The sequence below is a fragment of the Schistocerca nitens genome, chromosome 2 (assembly GCF_023898315.1).
Source record: "Schistocerca nitens isolate TAMUIC-IGC-003100 chromosome 2, iqSchNite1.1, whole genome shotgun sequence".
In the NCBI taxonomy this organism is placed as follows: Eukaryota; Metazoa; Arthropoda; class Insecta; order Orthoptera; family Acrididae; genus Schistocerca; species Schistocerca nitens.
Window position 1 is genome coordinate 72,453,411 of NC_064615.1, and position 22,978 is coordinate 72,476,388.

Consider the following 22,978-nt stretch of genomic DNA (forward strand, 5'->3'; position numbering starts at 1 on the left):
AACAGGATACGTTATGACTGCTATAAAGAAAATACGTAGCTTTGGAATATACTTAACTTTTAATCAATCCTTGTGATACATCTCTCTTGACTATACAATTGAGACTCGTAAGATACATGCACTGTGACAATTGGCGCCTTGCTAAGTCGTAGCCATTAACTTAGCTGAAGGCTATTCTAACTGTCTCTCGGCAAATGAGAGCAAAGGCTTCGTCAATATAGTCGCTAGCAACGTCGTCGTACAACTGGGGCGAGTTCTCGTACGTCTCTCGAGACCTGCCGTGTGGTGGCGCTCGGTCTGCGATCACACAGTGGCGACACGCGGGTCCGACATGTACTAATGGACCGCGGCCGATTTAAGCTACCACCTAGCAAGTGTGGTGTCTGGCAGTGACACCACAGAGTTTACCGACGGAAGTTGTTTGGAGCTATGTGAAGGTGTTACATAAACTGTTAGCGCTGTATATATTCCAGACCAATGATCGGATTTCCGAACCTTTTGTGAAAATAAATTGCTTTAATTATTGACACTGGAGTAGTGAAACTTAAACCTTGTCTCACAGTTGAAAGCTAGGGTGGCGACACGTATCAGCTCGTCTGATAATTAACTGAAGAGAAACGCGACTCCTTACGGGCCGGGTCTCGAAGAGGTCGAATGGAGAATGAGATGAGTAGCTGCAGAAGAGCTGACAGTTAATCAAGAATCGTCAATCAAATTTTTCGACTGAATCTTCGAAGCATAGCTAAGTTGTTTAATTTGTATCTCGCACCGCACATACTGTAGGTAAGAGTGCGTGACTTCTGGCTGCTGGCCCAAGTAAGACCATGCCCGAAGTAACGGAAGTTCTGAGGATGGACGGAAGGAACATTTCACAGTGTCGACGAAAAATGCCAGTTTATTTCGCTATAAACAGAATTTTTATATTTTTAGTTTCCTTTGTCCATCCAGTCGGATGGTCTAATGCAGTGTCGCTGAAGAGTATCAACATACCGTATTTAGTGCAGCTGATGCAACCTGTCTACGTTTCCTCGAAACCGCAAATTCGAATAGAGTTACATGTATTCTTTTTTGGCCACATCTGCATCTAGAGTTATAGTTTGCGAACCACTTCAAAGTACATGGCAGAGGATGCTTCTCACTGTACTGTAAGGAGCGTTAAAAATGTTTCCTTTGCAAAAACAGACATAATGTCTGATGGGATACCGCAGTCAGTGGTTATACAATGTTAGTTATAATCCGTCTTGATTGCAAAAATGCTTATTCACATGACCGGTTTCGGTTGTTCTAGAACCATCTTCAGATCTGAAACAACAATGGTACTAATTTATATTTCACAAATGCAAACCTTTTTCATCCTATCCCGTGGTTCCTGCTATTTCAGTGTTGTGCCACGAGCGTTCAGTCGTCTGATGTAAATTGGCGTGGGTAAGAGGGCCGTGCAGGAGGGCCCCGTCAACGACGTTAGGCGCTGCACGCATCTTCCAACTTCTTCAGGACGTCGGCACACGGACCGTGCTGTCGAACGTCAACGTTGAGCGTGCCGTGTTCAACGTGCTGCTGAACGCTCAGAAACGATGCGACTTGTGCATACGGTACGTGGGCCCCAACGTGGTATACGAGATCGTAACGCGCTCCAGCGGCAGTTGAGGGATGTTTCTAGTTCGTAAATCACACTGTTTACACAACGGGGGCGCGTAAAATTCCCACGTTAGCTCTATTAAAATGCACATTTCCTATAGAGACGCTCCTCCTTACGATTTTTTTCTTTTTTTTGTAATGACATTCTGTTCGCTTTTGTTCGTTGAATCTGCTCGGGGCGGACGTTTTAAGACATCCGTTTAAGTTCGTTGTTGATCGATTAACTCAGTTTTTTTGTTACAGAGGGCAGAGCTAAACCAACAGCACGCTGCTTGCTTTTAGTCATATTGTGTTACCACGTGCTAAAAACGTTAATCGTAGATAATTATGTTACTAACTGAAATTTAATTATAACAAATTGTACCAAAAACAATGCATTTTGGGTGGATCTTCAGTGTGTCGCTGCCTTCAAATAGCATACTGTCACAATACACAAGCTATAATAATTCTTTTGCCACGAATGTGATCTTTCTCATTGTTTTATTGGAACGAATAACACAACTAACAACGGGTTTTCCAGTGATTTTCAATTTGCTGGTGCTCAGAAACGGCATATATAAACATAGGCTTGAAATGAATGCCAATATGGCGCCATACAACTCATTACTGGAGGGAGACGGCGTGCGTGTGACGTAGGTGATGTTGTGCCATCTCATTGGTCAACGCTCAGACGCACGCTCAGAATAAATGACATGCCAAATATTGCTCTGCACGTTCGAAAAGACTTCCGAACGTGCTATTCCACACTATGACGTCAGAAAATCTGCACGCTCAACGGTCAACGTTCTGATGCACGGTCCGTGTGCAAGCCGCTTAACGTCGTTGACGGGGCCCTCCTGCACGGCCCTCTTACCCTCGGCGGTGGACATCAGACGACTGAACGGCTCCCGGCACAACACCGAAATGGCAGGAACCACGGAAGCAGACCATGGAGGAAAGCAAGTCTTCACCAGCGCCATGGATATAGAAATCGCCCTTTGTTTTAGATCGTACAAAAATGATAATTTTATTGTGTATTTTAATTTTGGCAAGTACAGATTTTAACCTTGACGTCTATAGATTTTAATTAAGTATTTTTAGAGATAAAAGTAAATTACAAAAATATACACTCCTGGAAATTGAAATAAGAACACCGTGAATTCATTGTCCCAGGAAGGGGAAACTTTATTGACACATTCCTGGGGTCAGATACATCACATGATCACACTGACAGAACCACAGGCACATAGACACAGGCAACAGAGCATGCACAATGTCGGCACTAGTACAGTGTATATCCACCTTTCGCAGCAATGCAGGCTGCTATTCTCCCATGGAGACGATCGTAGAGATGCTGGATGTAGTCCTGTGGAACGGCTTGCCATGCCATTTCCACCTGGCGCCTCAGTTGGACCAGCGTTCGTGCTGGACGTGCAGACCGCGTGAGACGACGCTTCATCCAGTCCCAAACATGCTCAATGGGGGACAGATCCGGAGATCTTGCTGGCCAGGGTAGTTGACTTACACCTTCTAGAGCACGTTGGGTGGCACGGGATACATGCGGACGTGCATTGTCCTGTTGGAACAGCAAGTTCCCTTGCCGGTCTAGGAATGGTAGAACGATGGGTTCGATGACGGTTTGGATGTACCGTGCACTATTCAGTGTCCCCTCGACGATCACCAGTGGTGTACGGCCAGTGTAGGAGATCGCTCCCCACACCATGATGCCGGGTGTTGGCCCTGTGTGCCTCGGTCGTATGCAGTCCTGATTGTGGCGCTCACCTGCACGGCGCCAAACACGCATACGACCATCATTGGCACCAAGGCAGAAGCGACTCTCATCGCTGAAGAAGACACGTCTCCATTCGTCCCTCCATTCACGCCTGTCGCGACACCACCGGAGGCGGGCTGCACGATGTTGGGGCGTGAGCGGAAGACGGCCTAACGGTGTGCGGGACCGTAGCCCAGCTTCATGGAGACGGTTGCGAATGGTCCTCGCCGATACCCCAGGAGCAACAGTGTCCCTAATTTGCTGGGAAGTGGCGGTGCGGTCCCCTACGGCACTGCGTAGGATCCTACGGTCTTGGCGTGCATCCGTGCGTCGCTGCGGTCCGGTCCCAGGTCGACGGGCACGTGCACCTTCCGCCGACCACTGGCGACAACATCGATATACTGTGGAGACCTCACGCCCCACGTGTTGAGCAATTCGGCGGTACGTCCACCCGGCCTCCCGCATACCCACTATACGCCCTCGCTCAAAGTCCGTCAACTGCACATACGGTTCACGTCCACGCTGTCGCGGCATGCTACCAGTGTTAAAGACTGCGATGGAGCTCCGTATGCCACGGCAAACTGGCTGCCACTGACGGCGGCGGTGCACAAATGCTGCGCAGCTAGCGCCATTCGACGGCCAACACCGCGGTTCCTGGTGTGTCTGCTGTGCCGTGCGTGTGATCATTGCTTGTACAGCCCTCTCGCAGTGTCCGGAGCAAGTATGGTGGGTCTGACACACCGGTGTCAATGTGTTCTTTTTTCCATTTCCAGGAGTGTACTTAATACAGTACGTGCATATATAATGTAACAAATGTACCAGACGCCACCTGTTGGTAATAGTTTTAGAATTAATATAAATGACGTGCATTCTGCCAACCAATTTTATGGGACGCAGCATGTGAAGGTTGTTGTGTGTGGACGGGTTACTCCTGGTTCAAATGGCTCTGAGCACTATGGGACTTAACATCTATGGTCATCAGTCCCCTAGAACTTAGAACAACTTAAACCTAACTAACCTAAGGACATCACACAACACCCAGTCATCACGAGGCAGAGAAAATCCCTGACCCCGCCGGGAATCGAACCCGGGAACTCGGGCGCGGGAAGCGAGAACGCTACCGCACGACCACGAGCTGCGGTTACTCCTGTAAGCGAAACTGCCGGTATATTCTGGTACATTTGATGTTGATCGGATAGGATGAAAAGGGTTTGCATTTGTGAAATAGTAAATCGTTTCAGATCTGAAGATGCTTCTAGAGGAACCGAGGCGGGTCATGTGAATAAACATTTTTGCAGTGAAGACGGATTATAACTAACATTGTAAAAAAAGTTTTCGGTAGAGGGCGCTGCTGCAGCGTATTTTTAATGTAGAGTAGCTCCTATGCGGTTATATAAGCACCGACATGTAGGCAAGGGGATTCCTCTGTTATGCCAGCGTAGCATGGATTTCCGCCCCTCCCTGGTTCTATAAAGCTCTCCAAATCCTCGAACACCTTCTGCATCTTCCTTCCGTCCCCCACGCGCATCCTCGACGACCTCATCCCCTTCCCCCACCTTCTCCTTTTCCTTGAACACATCCGCAGACTATAACTGTCCGCCGCAGTGATCCCCATCACCCCCTGCCGTCTCCCTTCCTCTCTACCCGCAACCCATTGCGGCTTCCTTACCGTTGTGTCCCACCTTCTCTCCCTCTCCACACCCTCTGCCTCCTTTCCCAACGCAACTTCCACCATCTACCCCTCCCAGATGATGAGCTTCGCCCTGACATCCACCCTTCCTACCAACTCTAACCCCATCTTCCTGCCTCCTCCTCAGGGCTCCTCTCCCTTCTCCTGAGCGGCTTTCCCCTCCTACTCCCCCTCCCTCTCTTGTGCTCCCCTTCAGTGTCTCAGCACTCCCTCCTGCCTTGTCTTCCCTCTTCATCTCCTGCCCCACCAGTCTCCTGCCTCTTAGTGTACCCGCTGCCACCCTTCTCTCTTCATCCAGCCGCCTCCCCTGCTGCCTCTCGCTCTCCCCTCCTTTTCCATCCTCTCCCTCTCCCTCGGCAGGTCCCACCTGGCCGTTTTACTCTTCATCGTGTGTGCTCCAAGTGGGTTTGAAGTGTGTTGTTTTTAATACTGCGGCCGACTTTTAACCTGTGCATGTGCCTTCAGTGTCTTCTTTGTGTTTTAAGAATCGCCAACTGCGTTTTTTAACTTTATGACGACTTTTTTAATTGTCCCCCATGAACGTCTCCATGTCAGTGTATTTTTACCTCCAATATTTCCCCTTACTCTGTTTTATGTTCCCCTTTTTTATCGCCTTATATACGTAACATTTTATTTTTGTCTTAGTTGTCATGTCAGCTGAAGAGATGCGTATTGTGCCGCTGACAGCCCTCCCCTGCCCATATGGGGCAGGGGAATGAAATCACAATAAAGGGAAAAAAATAAGGCAAGGGATCAGTGCGGCACTCATCTCTTTCCGACGCGCGTGCGGTAAATGCGGAAACGTGAACTATGGCGACGTTATTGGCAAATGCATCCAAACCGTACCAACGTGCTGTTTTTCTTTCCTTGGCTTCTAAAGGACAAACACCAGTAGATATCCAACGGAGAGTGAAGGATGTGCTTGGGGCAGCATGTCTGTCGATGGCCACCGTTGTGGAATGGTGCGTCATGTTTCGTGCTGGTTACGATTCGACCCCTTATCGGAAATGTCGTAACGCAGAAGTTAGACCCAGTCCAGTAGGAGACACCGTAGCACCCGCCCTATAGTCCGGATCTCTCCCCTTGCGATTATCTTGCCTTTACTCCCTTAGAAAACGTCCTAAAGGTCGACGATTTATGTCGGATGAGGATGTGCAGCAGGCAGTGACGGACTTCTGCACGTAGCAATACACGATGTTTTAGTAGATGAGTTTCTTCAAACTGGTGCGTCGGTGCGATGATGACCTTAATGCTCACGGTGATTTTACCCGACTGGGATTCCGATTCTGGACGGCACGGTCTTGGAACGAAAACTTTTTGATCACCCCTTATGTGTATTAGGGTTTCATTACAACACCCTAAGTTTCAGCAAAGGAGCTGTGTTATAAGAGCATAGGCTTCCGCGGCCGGTGTCATAGTGATTAAAATTTTTCTGGGCATTATGCCGCGTCGTTGCTAAAAACTAACTACAATAATAAACTAAAACCGACGTTTCGGCCGAATTGCAACGGGCTTCCTCAGGGCACGACTGGTTTTGCATGGGGGAAGGCGCTTCTATTTATTGCAGACTATCGATGTCTGACGTCACTGTTGTAAAACTTTTAATTGTGTCCCAGTTTACCTGCACAAAAATATAAAGTTCACACATGAGACTGTCGTGCGGTAGCGTTCTCGCTTCCCACGCCCGGGTTCCCGGGTTCGATTCCCGGCGGGGTCAGGGATTTTCTCTGCCTCGTAATGGCTGGGTGTTGTGTGCTGTCCTTAGGTTAGTTAGGTTTAAGTAGTTCTAAGTTCTAGGGGACTTATGACCACAGCAGTTGAGTCCCATAGTGCTCAGAGCCATTTTTTGAACACATGAGACTGAAAACAATGGTACCTTGCCATTTCTGGATGTGGAAGTATACAGACCTGCCGAAGGTAAACTGGGACACAAAGTGTACCAGAAACCAACGCACACTAATCGGTACCTGCACGCTGAGAGCCACCACCACCCACCTCAAAAGTATTCTGTTCTGCGTACGTTAACTGCCCGAGCCTACCGGATAAGCGATGAAATTAACATCAAAGAAGAATTAAAGGAGCTACAACACACGTTTCGTGCCAACGGCTATGATGACATCATCATAAGAAGGGTAGCTAAAACCAAAGGGAGCAGAACACGAGAAGAAGGCAAAGAAGAGTAGCTTCCACTGGTACACTTACCATATGTAAAAGGCGTCAGTGAACTGCTAGGCAACGTCCTCCGCCGACGAGGTTTCAAACCGATTTTTCGAAGCAGTCACAAGATCCACGAAATGATAGGTTCCACCAAGGATGTAGCCAACAATCTTAACACTGCAGGTGTTTACGAACTACAGTGTGAGTGCGGAGCTGCCTACATAGGAGAAACAGGGAGACCTGTCAGCTTACGAGTAGCAGAACACGAACGCTATGTACGATTACAACAACACAATAAATCGGCGATAGCGGAACACCACCGTGACTGTGGACAACCTATCAGGTTCCAGGAAGCCCGAGTACTGGCGAAAGAATCGTGGGTGCGAGAACGCAAAATACGGGAGGCGGTCGAAATTATTAAGCAGCCTGACAACATCAACAGAGAAGATGGCTACAAACTCCCGGCGTCCTAGCTGCCGGCCATCCCAGTCCAACGGGCCGCGAGCTGTCGCGGGCACAAGCTACACGGGACACGGACGTATCTGCACAAACAGCTGTAGAGCAACTATCAGTCCACTTCCGCGCACACCAGGAGGAAAACCTGCCGACCAGAAGCCGAACGCTGATTGGCGGAGAGCTACCAATCGTTAACGACTTGGACATCCACGAATAGCCTCTTTCCTTCCATCTTCCCTTACGTCATGACTAGCCAATCATATTAGAGAGCCAATTAAAAGTTTTACAACAGTGCCGTCAGACATCGATAGTCTGTAATAAATAGAAGCACCTATCCCTATGCAAAACCAGTCGTGCCCTGAGGAAGGCCGTTGCAATTCTGCCGAAACGTCGGTTTTAGTTTATTATTGTATTTAGTTTTTAGCAATGACGGAGTGATGTTATGTAGCGATCTTATTAACAAAGATACTTAAAAATGGAGTAGAAGTAGTAAGTACAAATTTAAGAAATCCTGTCCATCTTGACTGGGAAGGTGATGTTTATCCCAGTAAGGAAAATGTATACAGACAACATGTCAGTCGCCTCATATTCGTAGAGCCACGTATTTCACGGGCGCAGATTTTTGAGAAGTTAAACTCTGTACGCAGAATGTTCCTACATGTTGACATGCATGCATTTACCGTATATAATGTCATCAGGGATATTCGTCTGTTGAGTGTAGAATTTCTTGAAGTGGGATGTTCTGGAGACATGCCGTATTACTCAGTTCATTTATAACTGTCGGGAGGCGAGGTATTGCGTATTTCATATTTGAGTGTCTTTGTCAGTCCATGTTAGTTATGCAGTAATACAGATTTTAATGAAAGTGTAATTTTTCTGTAACTTTATTTAAAAATCCATAAACTGAAAGAACTAATTTCTTCTGTAACATCTGATATGTAATTGGAACGTTTATTAAACTGAATTTCACAATCTATTTTGCAGATCAATTTGAAGTTTTATCCATTACCTTTGCATTCCTGAAAACTTTGGCAGAAGCATGCTTTGTAGTGTAGTCTATTATATCATACAACTCATGGTGAATGGGCGTTCTTTGAGAGAACTCATGGAGAGTAGACGTGATATGGAGGTGTTAAATTTTCTTAAATAAAAAATGAGTCATTAATGAAAAAGGTGACTGAAGATTACTATTTCTTTAGATACAGGTGACCAGTAAATCAATCTTAAACGTGGATGTCAATGATCTAAAAACGAATTACACCACCTCACAAAACATGTGAAGCACCCAGAAGAAACCGCCAGAAGTCAATGTAACTTCTCACATGTACACACCATCGGGGCTACGTAAATAATTTGAGTTGCAGTTCTCTGTGACATGTAGAACGGACACGAGTGCATAGTGTTGTTCGTGTTTGCTGTTGTTACCAGGCCTGATAGTGTATATAACGAGCGTGAACAGTCTCAGATATTGAGTGACTACTGTGAAGAATATGGAGATGCCACTTACGCATGTTGAAACAGCATTGTCAGCACCTGACAGTCTGAAAGCGGCCTCAGTGTGGCCTCCATTTGGCCATCTGGTCTAAGAGTGCATCCAGACTTGTGAAGCCTTTGGATGTGGCAGTACCCAATGTTGGACTTCATGGGAATGTGAGGGTAGGAATACTTGTCTCAAGGTCCCGATTGGTCACGTCTGACCTCCACAGGGATAACCGCCGTATTGTGCACTGAGCACATTGTAACCCCTTTACATCTGAGCTTGGCGTCTGACAAGTAATAGACCCCTTGCAAAATTCTGTGTCATTCCGCGCCATTGAGCAGAGACTGGCAGCTGCCAGACTGAGGATTAATCGCCCATGCATAAGCTTCCATTGACACCACAAATCAAATGGCTGAAGCTTCCATTAGCACCACAAATCAAACGGCTGAAGCTTCCGTTGACACCACAAATCAGATGGCTGAAGCTTCTGTTAACACCACAAATCAGACGGCTGAAGCTTCCGTTAACACTACAAATCAGATGGCTGAAGCTTCCGTTAACACTACAGATCAAACGGTTGAAGCTCCTGTTAACACTACAAATCAAATGACTGAAGCTTCCGTTAACACCACAAATAAAATGGCTGAAACTTCCGTTAACACCACAAATAAAACAGCTGAAGCTTCCGTTAACACCACAAATCAGACGGCTAAAGCTTCCGTTGACACCACAAATCAAATGTCTGAAGCTTCCGTTAACACCACAAATAAAATGGCTGAAGCTTCCATTAACACCACAAATAAAACGGCTGAAGCTTCTGTGAACACCACAAATCAGACGGCTGAAGCTTCCGTTAACACCACAAATCAAATGGCTGAAGCTTCCGTTAACACCACAAATCAAATGGCTGAGTTTGGAGTTGTGCCATGATCGAGAAGCATGGATTGCTTATGAATGGCGTCACACTGTTTTCAGCGATAAATCGTGGTTCTGCACTATCGTGGATGACTATCATCGGCCAGTATGATGGTGATCTTGCAATGTTTTTGAGAGGCACAGCGGCGTTACTACTGGCGTCGTGGTGTGGATCCGTATGATGAGGGAACTCTGACAGCACAATGGCACGTCATGGACATCATGTGTCCTCATGTGTTACCTATCATGTGACAGTGCCATGGTGCCATTTTTCAATAGAGCAATGTTGGTCTATACATAAACGTTTCTCTATGAACTGTCCTCGGCATGCTGAGCTATTGCTGAGCCAGCTACAGTCCCAGATTTGTCACAAATAGAACACCTATGGGACCAACTTAGAAATCAAGTCAGACCAAGTGCCATTATGCAGGATGCAGAAGACTAGTTACAACATTTGTGGGCCAGCTTGCTTCAGGAGAGTATATAACTGTTTTATTGTACCTTTCCCAACCGAATCAGTGCGTGTGTCCCAGCCACCGGGGGAGCCACATCATAGTGGTAAGTGGGCTCATATTACCAAGATCTTCGTAATCACTGAAATCATATCGCATATCTTCTCAGCTTCTGTAGTTTCATTTCATTTTTTCTCTCCTTCTGGGTCCTTCAGTACTTTTGTCGGCAGTGTACATGTTCTTTTGCTTTTTCCTATGGGAGGATATTTCACAGGCGCAGTTTAAACTGCGAAGCTATCTGAGGAATTAAACTGTGTACATAAAGTGTTCCTACAAGTTGACGTACCTCAAGTAGACATCCCTACATGCATTTACGTTGAGTACCGTTGTCAGGGGTACCCGTCTGTTCAGTGTAGGACTTTTTGAAACGGGACACCAGTCTGTTCATCTATTACTTTCGAGACATGGGGTGTCAGTTAGCCCATTTATAACTGTTGAGAGGTGAGGTACTGCATATTTAATATCTGAATGTGTTTTTCTTATCCATGTTAAGTTTGTAATAGTACAGAGTTCAACGAAAGTGTAATTTTTCTATAATTTTATTTAAATACTTATGAATCGAAAGAACTAATTCATTTTGTAACATCAGATACTTATTTGGAATATTTGAAATTATGTGCTGAATTTCACAATGTATTTTGTAGATCAATTTCGAGTTTTATATACTGTCTTTGCTTTCCTGCTAACTTTGGTAGAGACATCCTTTGTAGTCAGTTATATGTTAGAACTTATGGCAAATGATATTTCTTGGAGAGAACTCATGGAGAGTGGACGTAATATGGAGATGTTTCATTTTCATAAATAAAAACTTTGGTAGAGACGTCCTTTGCACTCAGTTATATGTTAGAACTTATGGCAAATGAAATTTCTTGGAGAGAACTCATGGAGAGTGGACGTAATATGGAGATGTTAAATTTTCATAAACAAAAAAGAGTAATTTTTGAAAAATGTGTTTAAAAACGTATGTTTTGAGATACCAGTGACCAGTGAGTTAATCTTGAAAGTGGGTGTCAGTGATCTGAGAACGAATTATAATGGAAATTAAGCAATAAAATCATACTGGCTGAATGTAACAGATAAATAATATTTTTGTTTGAACTTATTTTCATCCACAATAATCAATGTTTTTCGAAAGCCTGCAACTGCGACAATAATGATTTAAATAATAACATATTCTTTTTCCACGTGCAGCACAACACATTTCAGTAATTTATAGTCAGTCTCAGGTTTTTTGGGAGTTTAAAATAATGTTGTATATGTCGTCTACGTGTAAGTAATTTTGCATTTTTTTCCTGCAATCGTCATAAAGTATTGTCAGTCCTTCACTGAACAGAAATTCTGACACACGCAACATGCCATTTGCACTTCTTGTTTACGATAAATCTTGTAGTGTGTTGTGATTTAATGTAAACTAATCGTGGGAGTGATGCGTTGCGTGTGTGTGAATTTGTGTGTAATGAAGGAGGCTCAAGAAAATTAATACACGACTACAGACAAAAGGAGACAGAACATAAACACAAACTTCACATCCAGTGCTAATGTAAACTCCCACAGCACCTAAAAACAGGAATACATTTCCCAAAGCACGCACTACGCATCAAAAGACGCATCTGAAAGATGAGGGGAGAGTGCTATACCTGGCGAATAGCGTGCCTAGGAACACATGATGTTTCCTGATCGGTGTTTCAATCTGATGACTGATTTTAGAAACACATGAAGGAATGCGCGCCAGAAACCGCCGTAAGCAGTTTCCGGCATTCTCTATTGGTTTTAATTTTTTAATTTTATTTAATTTTTTTGTTTTGAGACAAGAGATGGTGTTTTGTGGAGCTTTTGTGGATTTTACGAAATCTACATATTTAATGGCTGTGTAATATGTTTATCGTATATTAAAGTTATTTGGATGATATTGATAATTTTCCAGTTACAGGGTTCTTTGATGAGTAATCTTCTGTATATTTTTAAAAATAGGTCCAAACATGTGGACAGATAAGTCATATTTCATAAATCAATCGTGCACCGTGTTATACCTTGAAATGTAGGAAAGTCTTCTACCATGGAATACGCGATGTTTGCAAGTGAACTGAGTTGTTTTAATATCTAAGATTTTCCCTGTCTTGAAAATCACAGTTTATGTCAGTTGTCAATAGCTTCTGTTTCAAAATGTTTTAACATGTGATTGCGTCTTGATAATACTTCTCCTTGACTTGATTTCACTTACTGATTATTGGTGTGTAGTAGAGTAATAGTGTAATGCATAGACTACAAAATACATGTTGACAAGAATTTTGCCAACTGCAGCACTTTTACATTTGAATGGAATATTCGTTCCCGCATACATGACCATGTTGTACCTTGGAAGAGTTTTACATTTGGAAGATCATTACTTTTCCAGAATAATTCCATAAAAAGACTACAGCACACATAAAGTGAATGCTATCATTTCAACATGGAACACGAAATTTCAGGATAAATCAAAAAGGACTTTACAACTTTGGAATGATATTTAGATAACTTACAGAACCGGGAAATATGTCATTTTGTGGCAAAGAACCTCAAGTTTGATTCACGTAGTGCATGAGTACCCCATTCCGCCACCAGGAGCACCAGCATAGTGCACATTTAAATGTATGCTGTCACTAGTACTGTGTATCTGGATATGCTTGAAAACTTTTTATTCCACAGATCGCTAAAGCTGATCGAGATGAGACGGTATACTACCATCAAGACGGTGCACCACCTCATTTCATCATGGAAGATGGAGGTTTCCTCGATAATCTTCCCAGGGCGGTAGATTGGCCACAAAGGGCAAGTCGCATTGCCATCTCGCTCCGAGCACTTGACACCACTGTATATATTCATTAAAGATCCTTGCCATTGCACAAGCTACGCCCGATTTGTTGCAGTGAGTGTGGTAAGAGACTGATTACCAGTGAGTTCCCTGAATGAGATTTTCACTCTGCAGCGGAGTGTGTGCTGATATGAAACTTCCTGGCAGATTAAAACTGAGTGCCGGACCAAGACTCGAACTCGGGCCCTTTGACTTTCGAAGGCAAGTGCTCTACCAACTGAGCTACCCAAGACGACTCACGCCCCGTCCTCACAGCTACACTTCCGCCAGTACCTCGTCTCCTACCTTCCAAACTTTACAGAAGCTCCCTGCGAACCATGCAGGACTAGCACTCCTGAGAGAAAGGATATTGCGGAGACATGGCTTAGCCACAGTCTAGGGGATGTTTCCAGGATGAGAAGTCCACTCTGCAGCGGAGTGTGCACTGATATGAAACTTCCTGGCAGATTAAAACTGTGTGCCAGACCGAGACTCGAACTCGGGACCTTTGCCTTTCGCGGGCAAGTGCTCTACCAACTGAGCTACCCACGCACGACTCACGCCCCGTCCTCACAGCTTTACTTCCGCCAGTACCTCGTCTCCTACCTGTGCTATGAGGACAGGGCGTGAGTCGTGCTTTGGTAGCTCAGTTGGTAGAGCACTTGCCTGTGAAAGGCAAAGGTCCCGAGTTCGAGTCTCAGTCTGGCACACAGTTTTAATCTGGCAGGAAGTTTCATACCGGTGAATTGTTCGCCACTTCAAAAATAGTAGTCACATCGAGCCAAAATGACACTTGACACTTATGTGAAACGCGAGGTTGTTTGCTACAAAATGACACATCTATCGATTCTGTAAGTTTTCTCAACAAATTTCTATATCATTCCAAAGTTGTAAAGTCCTTTTTGACTTATCCTGTATATTACGTGGATGACTAGAGGCGAAAGTCTGAAAAGTGTTCCAAAGTACGGCACTCTCCCTTACTTTATTATCTAAATCAAAATTTCTCTGTTGTACTTCCATTTTACTTAGTTAATATATTTTAGATAACATGCACGGATACAGTACACAATTGTATTGTATTGTATTGTATGTTAACCGGGGACCTAGAAACGACGGAGAGGCTCCGTCCCCGCCGCAGCTGCAGTGGTCCGCAACCCCACGACGACTACCGCAGTCCACTTCACCCCTCCGCCGCCCCACACCGAACCCAGGGTTACTGTGCGGTTCGGCCCCCAGTGGACCCCCCCCCCCCCCTCCCCAGGGAACGTCTCACACCAGACGAGTGTAGCCCCTATGTTTGCGTGGTAGAGTAATGGTGGTGTACGCGTATGTGGAGAACTTGTTTGCGCAGCAATCGCCGACACAGTGTAACTGAGGCGGAATAAGGGGAACCAGCCCGCATTGGCCGAGGCAGATGGAAAACTGCCTAAAAACCATCTACAGACTGGCCGGTTCACCGGACCTCGAGACAAATCCGCCGGGCGGATTCGTGCCGGGGACCAGGCGCTCCTTCCCTCCCGGTAAGCAGTGCGTTAGACCGCGCGGCCAACCGGGCGGGCACACAATTTGATTACTTAGCCTCTGATGCGAAAACTATGATGTAACAGCTGACTTGCCTCGAAGAGCATGTTGAGGTTGCGGAAGGTGACCGGATGGATGTGGACGAGCGCGTTGCCGGACAGGTTGACGCTCTCGAGCTGCGGGGTGTCCAGGAAGCACGTGGGGTCGACGTCTGCGATCATGTTGCCGCTGACGTCGAGCCGGCGCAGCGCCGGCAGGTTGGCCAGCAGCCGCTCGTCCAGCCGCGGGAAGAAGTTGAAGGACAGGTCGAGGCCCTGCGGCACCACAAGTCACGTCAGATCTGAAAGCTGTCCCACACTCACACGGGGCGTTCGTGGCAACGACAGACACCTGAAATACTGCGACCGCCTGCGTGGAGGTGGAGATGGACGTGTATGTGGAGGTTCAGGTAAACAAGTAGCTTCTGTCTTCCTAGATTTTCAGATGATTCCAGTGGGTGAGAGTTCTGGAGAATGTGGTGACCAGGGCAACAGTGTAGCACCCTCAGAGTCGAGTTAGGTGAGAGCATCCCGGGCAACATGTGGGCTTGTCATGTTAGTTGAAAGACAACGTTATGGAGACCTCGAATACTATGTGCAACCTTTGCCCTTCATGGCATTGAGAGTGGCTTTTCTGAACCCATCGCGTCTACAAAGCTGGAAAAAATATTAGCGCACCTTTTTCGAGGTTTCCAATTCACTCAAGATTTATTGTCGCAACAGTGCTTATAGAGTACATGAAATGATTACATTTGCGGATAAATAGCACAAGTGATTGTGAGGTGCCAGGTATCGACGAATGCTGAAACACCCATATTAGTACGTAGTGTAGCCTCGACAGGCAGCAGTACAGGCGCTGACTCTGGGATGTAGTCGATTGTGCAGTTGGCAAATACTCTCCTGGGATACGTTATTCCACGCCTCCTCGACGTGTTCACGTAGTTCTGCAGGAGTTGTTGGTTGATGAGTCGCCGCAATCACTACACGTACCATCGTATCCCACACGTGCTAAATTTGAGAAAAGTCCAGAGATCATGCTGGCCAGCGAAGTTGCTGCACGTCTTGAGCTCGTTGAGTTTCGTGGGCAGTGTGTGGGCGAGCATTATCCTGTTGGAACATCAACTTTCTGCTGCAAGAACGGCAAAAGGACGAGTCCAACAACATTCTGCACGTACCGAGTGCTGGTTAGCGTCCCCTCCAGAAACACCAAAGGTGAACGAGAGTTGAAGCTTATCGCAGCCCAGACCATACGGTTTGGGGTGGCGCCAGTGTGTCTTGGTCGATTGCGCTCTTGAGACACCCCTCACCACGTCTAGATCCTATTCGCAAACGACCATAACTTGCATTCAGGCAGAATCTGCTTTCATCTTTGAAGACCAAGGCACGCCATTCCGTCTTCCAAGTGATTCTCTGACAGCAGCAACCCAGCCGTGCACGTCAGTGCTGTGGCGCGAGTGACAGACGAGCTATAGGTATGCGCGATCTGCCACTGCTGAGCCTTTGCAACACGACGATCGTGGCGGGCATCAGTGTTGTGTGGAAGTCCAGAACCTCGTCTACAGGTGTGAGAATGTTCACGTGACAGCTGATACCGGCATCGTCGCACAACTGACGCAGCACGTTCGAGTTGTGTGTCATTTCTCTGAAAGGACCATCCAGCCACTCGGAAGGCCACAATATGACCCGTTTGAAACTTGCTCATTTGGCTGTAGGAAGCACGAGTGCGTCTCCATGTCATGGGCTGCCTGTTTGATTCATACATTTGCCCCACACTGAGCCTTCTGGCTGTGAACATTCCCTACTAAAGAGTAGACACAGATGGTGCTCTGGCAACTATGCCACTACGCTATATGTTGGCAGACGACGTTAAAATCATTATCACTAAATCTACTATCCCCCCAGGTACCATATGCCGTCATCGGATCAAAATCGACATCTTTGCAGGTGTACTAATTTTTTTTCTGCCAGTATATATTCACATTGTGGTTATGGGAACTCGAGCAACTCGAGCTGCGTCTGCACAGAACGATTAACTGCAGTATCGATAGGCCAAGATCGCGCTGGTGTCGAAATCTGACACGTGCTGGTAAACGCTTCTCCTTCTTACACAAAGCAGAATATGACCTTTTACGAAACAACTAACATTCACATCCGATTTCTGAATGATAAATACGTAATCTTTCGTTCTATACAGGATGTAGGTGGCATTACTCCTACTTAATATGTGTGGTGCCGTGCGGGATTAGCCGAGCGGTCCTAGGCGCTGCAATCGGCGGAGGTTCGAGACCTCCTTCGGGCATGGGTGTATGTGTTTGTCCTTAGGATAATTTAGGCTAAGTAGTGTGTGAGCTTAGGGACTGATGACCTTAGCAGTTAAGTCCCATAAGATTTCACACACATTTGAATAATATGTGTGGTAGTGTTGAAGTGCTAATACAAGGTACATCCAGAAATTTAGCTCTAAGTGGAGAGTTAAACTGGCAATGAATAGAAACTCCGTCCGCCCGTGGTAGCTGAGTGGTCAGCGCGACGGGATGTCATACCTAACGGCCCGGGTTCAATTCCCGGCTGGGTCGGAGATTTTCTCCGCTCAGGGACAGGGTGTTGTGTTGTCCTTATCATCGTCATTTCATCCCCATCGACACGCAAGTCGCCGAAGTGGCGTCTAATCGAAAGACGGTCTACCCGCCGGGAGACCCTAGCCACACGGCATTTCCATTTCCAATAGAAACACCTATTTTCGCGTGAAATATTGTAGGTTGCGGGAATAACTGGCTTAGATTTCTAATTTTCACCACCATATCAGCTTTGAATCTCTCGATTGCGCCAATATTGTTCGGACTAGAAAATCGGACTTCCTAAATGAAACAGCAGACAGATTCTGAATAATTACTACAATTAGTAACGATCTCAGTGGGGCAGCCGTAATGGTGTCTAAACAGACATCGTGAAAGCCGGTTATTCGCCTTCACACAATCAGAGTAACCTGCATTTCCACTGTAAAACCTGTCAATAACATAGCAACTCTAATAGTCGTACAAAATAAAATAACGTGACATGCGTTTTAAGCAAAAATGAGTATTAGTCTCAGTTAGAGAAACGTACATTGATGCATCGCAGCTAGGAGGAGGAAAGGTTAAAAGGTAAGTAACATGTGAAGTATGTCAAACAGAAGACAGATATTGTTTTACAGTGATAACATTATCTAAACTGATTACTCCAAACTTTACGCATTGTCACTGCATATCTCATATACAAGCGTTTTTTCTTCATCACAATATTTTCTCTAAAATAAAAGTTTTTTTAAAACAAGAAAAAAGGAAGAAAATTACTAATATGTCGTTAGAAAGTAAGTTCGGATGACGGTTAAAGCAAAAAAATCACTAAGTAAGATGCTTTTATTGGAATATTATATATATTCAATACTACTTCTTAACATAGTCACCGCCACTGCTAAGGCATTCATCGTAACGGTGCACTATCGATTGTCTTCCCACGCCGGCCGGGGTGGCCGAACCGTTCTAGGCGCTACAGTCTGGAACCGCGCGACTTCTACGGTCGCAGGTTCGAATCCTGCTTCGGGCATTGATGTGTGTGATGTCCTTAGGTTAGGTTAGGTTTAAGTAGTTCTAAGTTCTAGGGGACTGATGACCTCAGAAGGTAGGTCCTATAGTGCTCAGAGCCATTTGGACCATTTTGTCTTCCCACGTCATAGGAGTCTGATGGCATTGTCCGGAGCCACGAAGTCACTTCAGTCTGCACCTCAGCGTCGCTGTGAAATCGTTTAGAAAACGCCTTCATGAGACGGAAGAAATGAAAGTCGCTTGGGGCTAGATTGTGGCTGTTTGGTGGGTGGTCAAAGATCTCCCATCCAAACTGATGCAACGCCTTCCGTGTGGCATTAGCTGTATGGGGTCTTGCATTATCATGCACAAGCGTAATGCCTCTTGTCAATATCTCACGTCTCTTGTTCTGGATCCCCCTTCTCAGATTTTTCAGTGTCTAACAATACCTATCAGCATTTACGTTCTCCCCTCAAGATAAGAAAACTCGCGCAGGAGGACACCACGTTGATCCTGGAAGACAGTGCACACACACACACACACACACACACACACACACACACACACACACACACACATATATATATATATATATATATATATATATATATATATATATATATATATATATATATATGGTCTTCACAGGGGAACCACAATGCCGCCAATGCGTAGACTGTTGTTTTGTTTCATCTACAGTGACAACATGGCCGAGAAACTCGTCACCTGTCTCTGCGTACCTCTGTAGGAATGTCAGTGCTGCGGCCAGACTTTTCGTTTTGTGTTCGTCGGTCAGTTGCCTTGGTACCCATCTTGCTTACAATTTATAAAAATCAAGTCACTGGGAGAACAGCGAGCGAGACATCTGGGTAAACTGACATAGAGTTTTGAAACTGTGATGCACCGATTTGCTTGCCGCACACTTTCCATCAGTTCTGGTGGAACCAGGGACGGTCGGCTACTACGGTCTTCGTCGTGAATATTGGTTCGTTCTTCAGCGAATTGCTTGCACCATTGTCTGACCATACTGTCGCTCATAATGTCGTGTCCACACATGTGGCCCAACTGGCGATGGTTCTGTGCTGGAGATTGCTTCTGAGAGGGCAAAAAACGGATATCTGCACGAACCTCGCAGTCAGCGGGAAACAAAGCCATTTTACCCTAGCACTGTGCCGTAACCACTGGGGTCACAACAGTGAAACTGCACTGCATTATTCCCACGTACCTCCTCTCTAGTCCTGCGCAGGCGCATTCCTATTCGACTATTCATTACATCTCTGAATGCGATCGGAACGTACCTTTTGGATTCACCTCCTGATTTGTATCTCCGAAGATGCAGTACGCTTTATGCCAATTTGTTGTTTGTTGCACGCTGCCTTCATGATGTAGCAATTTCAGTAGCTAGCAGAGTACATAAACGATTTATCAATAGCACTATACGATTTTTCGCTCTCGTTGCTGTTATTGCATGGAAGAGTCATCGCTGCGTGGTCGAACTGAAATGAAGAAAAACTTGGACAATAGCTTCATTGGTGCAATGAAAGGCGGCTCTCTTTAAATGTGGATAAATGGAGAAACTACACGATTTTAAGATTAGTGATGAACAACTTGAGCGTTTCAAATGGTTCAAATGGCTCTGAGCATCTGAGGTCATCAGTCCCCTATAACTTAGAACTACTTAAACCTAACTAACCTAAGGATATCACACACATCCATGACCAAGGCAGGATTCGAACCTGCGATCTTAGTGGTCGCGCGATTTCAGACTGAAGCGCCTAGAACCGCTCTGCCACGCCAGCCGGCTTGAGCGTTTCGCATGGTATAAGTATTCAGCGGTAATACTAAAAAGCGATATGAGATACAATGAACAAATCGAGTGAAAAACTTTGATTTTTGGAACGGTTCTGGGAAAATGCAATGTATCAGTAAAGGAAATCGTATACAAGACGTTACGGCGACCAGTTACAAAATATTTGTTGCGTTATTTGGAGTCCTTATAAAGTATGCATAATAACATGAATGGGAGAAAGTCACAGAGGCACTGCCAGGATTACAGATCGTCTATATTAGCCATACGAAAATGTAACAGAAATGTTCCGGGAACTTAATGAGAATAATTGGCTGGCAGACGTATAGGTCTTGTGAAATTTTGTTGGATAAATTTGAGGAACCTGTATTCGAAGAAGACTGCGCAACTGTCATGCTGCCACTATCATACGAATGTATCTAGCGTAGGGGTCTTGGGAATGAGATAAGACAGATTAGGACACACAGAGAAGAGTACAGTCATTTTCCCTTCTCTTACTATGTGAGTTGAATAGGACAGAAAAACGATAATATTGTTATAGTGCACACTCGCCGTGCATTGTACACAGCGACGTACGGAGTAAATAAGGAGGTTTAGATTTAGATGTAGATGCAGCATCTATCCAAGCTGTGTATAACATTTCTTATGTGTAACTCCATCATGTATATGAATGTAAGAAGTACATGAGGAGTATAGTGTTATGTCTTTGTTTTTATGAATGCGCATCAAATAAAAGGATGACTGCCGAGTTCAATTTCCTCATGTTATGGTTGGATCACGAACACGAGGATCTTAGGTTTTCAGTTACTAAGATATTCAGAAGATCTTTGAGTTTTAAAGCAGAACTCTGATGCACATTTTTGAGTTATTATCTGTTAGATTAGGAAATGAGACACTTAAAGTAGTAAAGGAGTTTTGCTACTTGGGGAGCAAAATAACTGATGATGGTCGAAGTAGAGAGGATATAAAATGTAGACTGGCAATGGCAAGGAAAGCGTTTCTGAAGAAGAGAAATTTGTTAACATCGAGCATAGATTTAAGTGTCAGGAAGTCTTTTCTGAAAGTATTTGTATGGAGTGTAGCCATGTATGGAAGTGAAACATGGACGATAAATAGTTTGGACAAGAAGAGAATAGAAGCTTTCGAAATGTGGTGCTACAGAAGAATGCTGAAGATTAGATGGGTAGATCAAAATGGCTCTGAGCACTATGGGACTCAACTGCTGTGGTCATAAGTCCCCTAGAACTTAGAACTACTTAAACCTAACTAACCTAAGGACAGCACACAACACCCAGCCATCACGAGGCAGAGAAAATCCCCGACCCCGCCGGGGAGATGGGTAGATCACATAACTAATGAGGAAGTATTGAATAGGATTGGGGAGAAGAGAAGTTTGTGGCACAACTTGACCAGAAGAAGGGATCGGTTGGTAGGACATGTTCTGAGGCATCAAGGGATCACCAATTTAGTATTGGAGGGCAGCGTGGAGGGTAAAAATCGTAGAGGGAGACCAAGAGATGAATACACTAAGCAGATTCAGAAGGATGTAGGTTGCAGTAGGTACTGGGAGATGGAGAAGCTTGCACAGGATAGAGTAGCATGGAGAGCTGCATCAAACCAGTCTCAGGACTGAAGACCACAACAACAACAACATCTGTACCGTACACCATCAACCTGCTCAGACGAGAAGGACAGATTCTGCTAACGGAAAGATCTACAGAATATTCGAACTGCCAATTTTCATGCCGTCGACAATCAAATACACTTTTAAAAACAACAGCAACAGTCGTAAATACACTGATCTGACAGAAGTCATGGGATGCCTCCTAAAATCGAGTCGGACCTCCTTGTGGCCTTCGGTAGGGCTACAACTCGACGTGGCATGGATTCAACAAGTCTTTGGCAGTTCCCTCCAGAAATAATGACCCATTCTGCCTCTATAGCCACCCGAAACTGTAAAAGAATTGCCGCTATAGGATTTTGTACACAAACTGACCTTTCGATTATGTCTCATAAACATTCGATACGATTCATGTCTGCCGATCTGGGTGGCCAAAGAATTCGCTCGAACTGTTCAGAATGTTCTTCAAACCAATCACGAACAATTGTGGCCCGGTGACATGGTACATGGTCATCCATAAAAATTCCATCGTTGCTTGGGAACTTGAAGTCTATGAGTCGCTGCAAATGGTCTCCAAGTCGCCGAACATAACCATTCCAGACAATGATGGGCTTAGTTGGGCCAGAGAATCCAGTTCATTCCATGTAAACGCAGCACAATCCATTATGGAACCACAACCAGGAGCCCTCGCTTAGATTTCAGGTACTGCCAGAGATTTTTCCTTGGCGATGAGACTGGAACAGAATGCCACTTGAGGAGCTGTCTGAATAAGTAGCAGCACCAGGCCCGACAACCGACAACGGCCGGGAAAGTGGTTACTGACCCCACACCCTCCTTACCGCATCTTGTTTATACCACTGGCTGAAGGACGACACGGCATTCGGTCGGGACAGACTGGCCTGTCTGTGGCCAGAACAGTAATGCTTATAAGTGTATGGGAAGAATAACTGTCCTCATAAAACCGGAATTAAAATCAATAACCACAACTATCAAACAGGAA

The 22,978-nt window shown here is 45.3% G+C and overlaps 1 protein-coding gene across 1 annotated transcript in view; it reads right to left on the minus strand.

The window, feature by feature from the left end:
* LOC126234839 (protein artichoke) overlaps nt 1–22,978 on the minus strand; it is a 360,491-nt gene that overhangs the window by 82,717 nt on the left and 254,796 nt on the right. Inside the window, exon 8 of the mRNA XM_049943581.1 lies at nt 15,045–15,263. Within this exon, the coding sequence (XP_049799538.1) occupies nt 15,045–15,263 (219 nt within the window). The remainder of the gene's footprint in view (nt 1–15,044; nt 15,264–22,978) is intronic.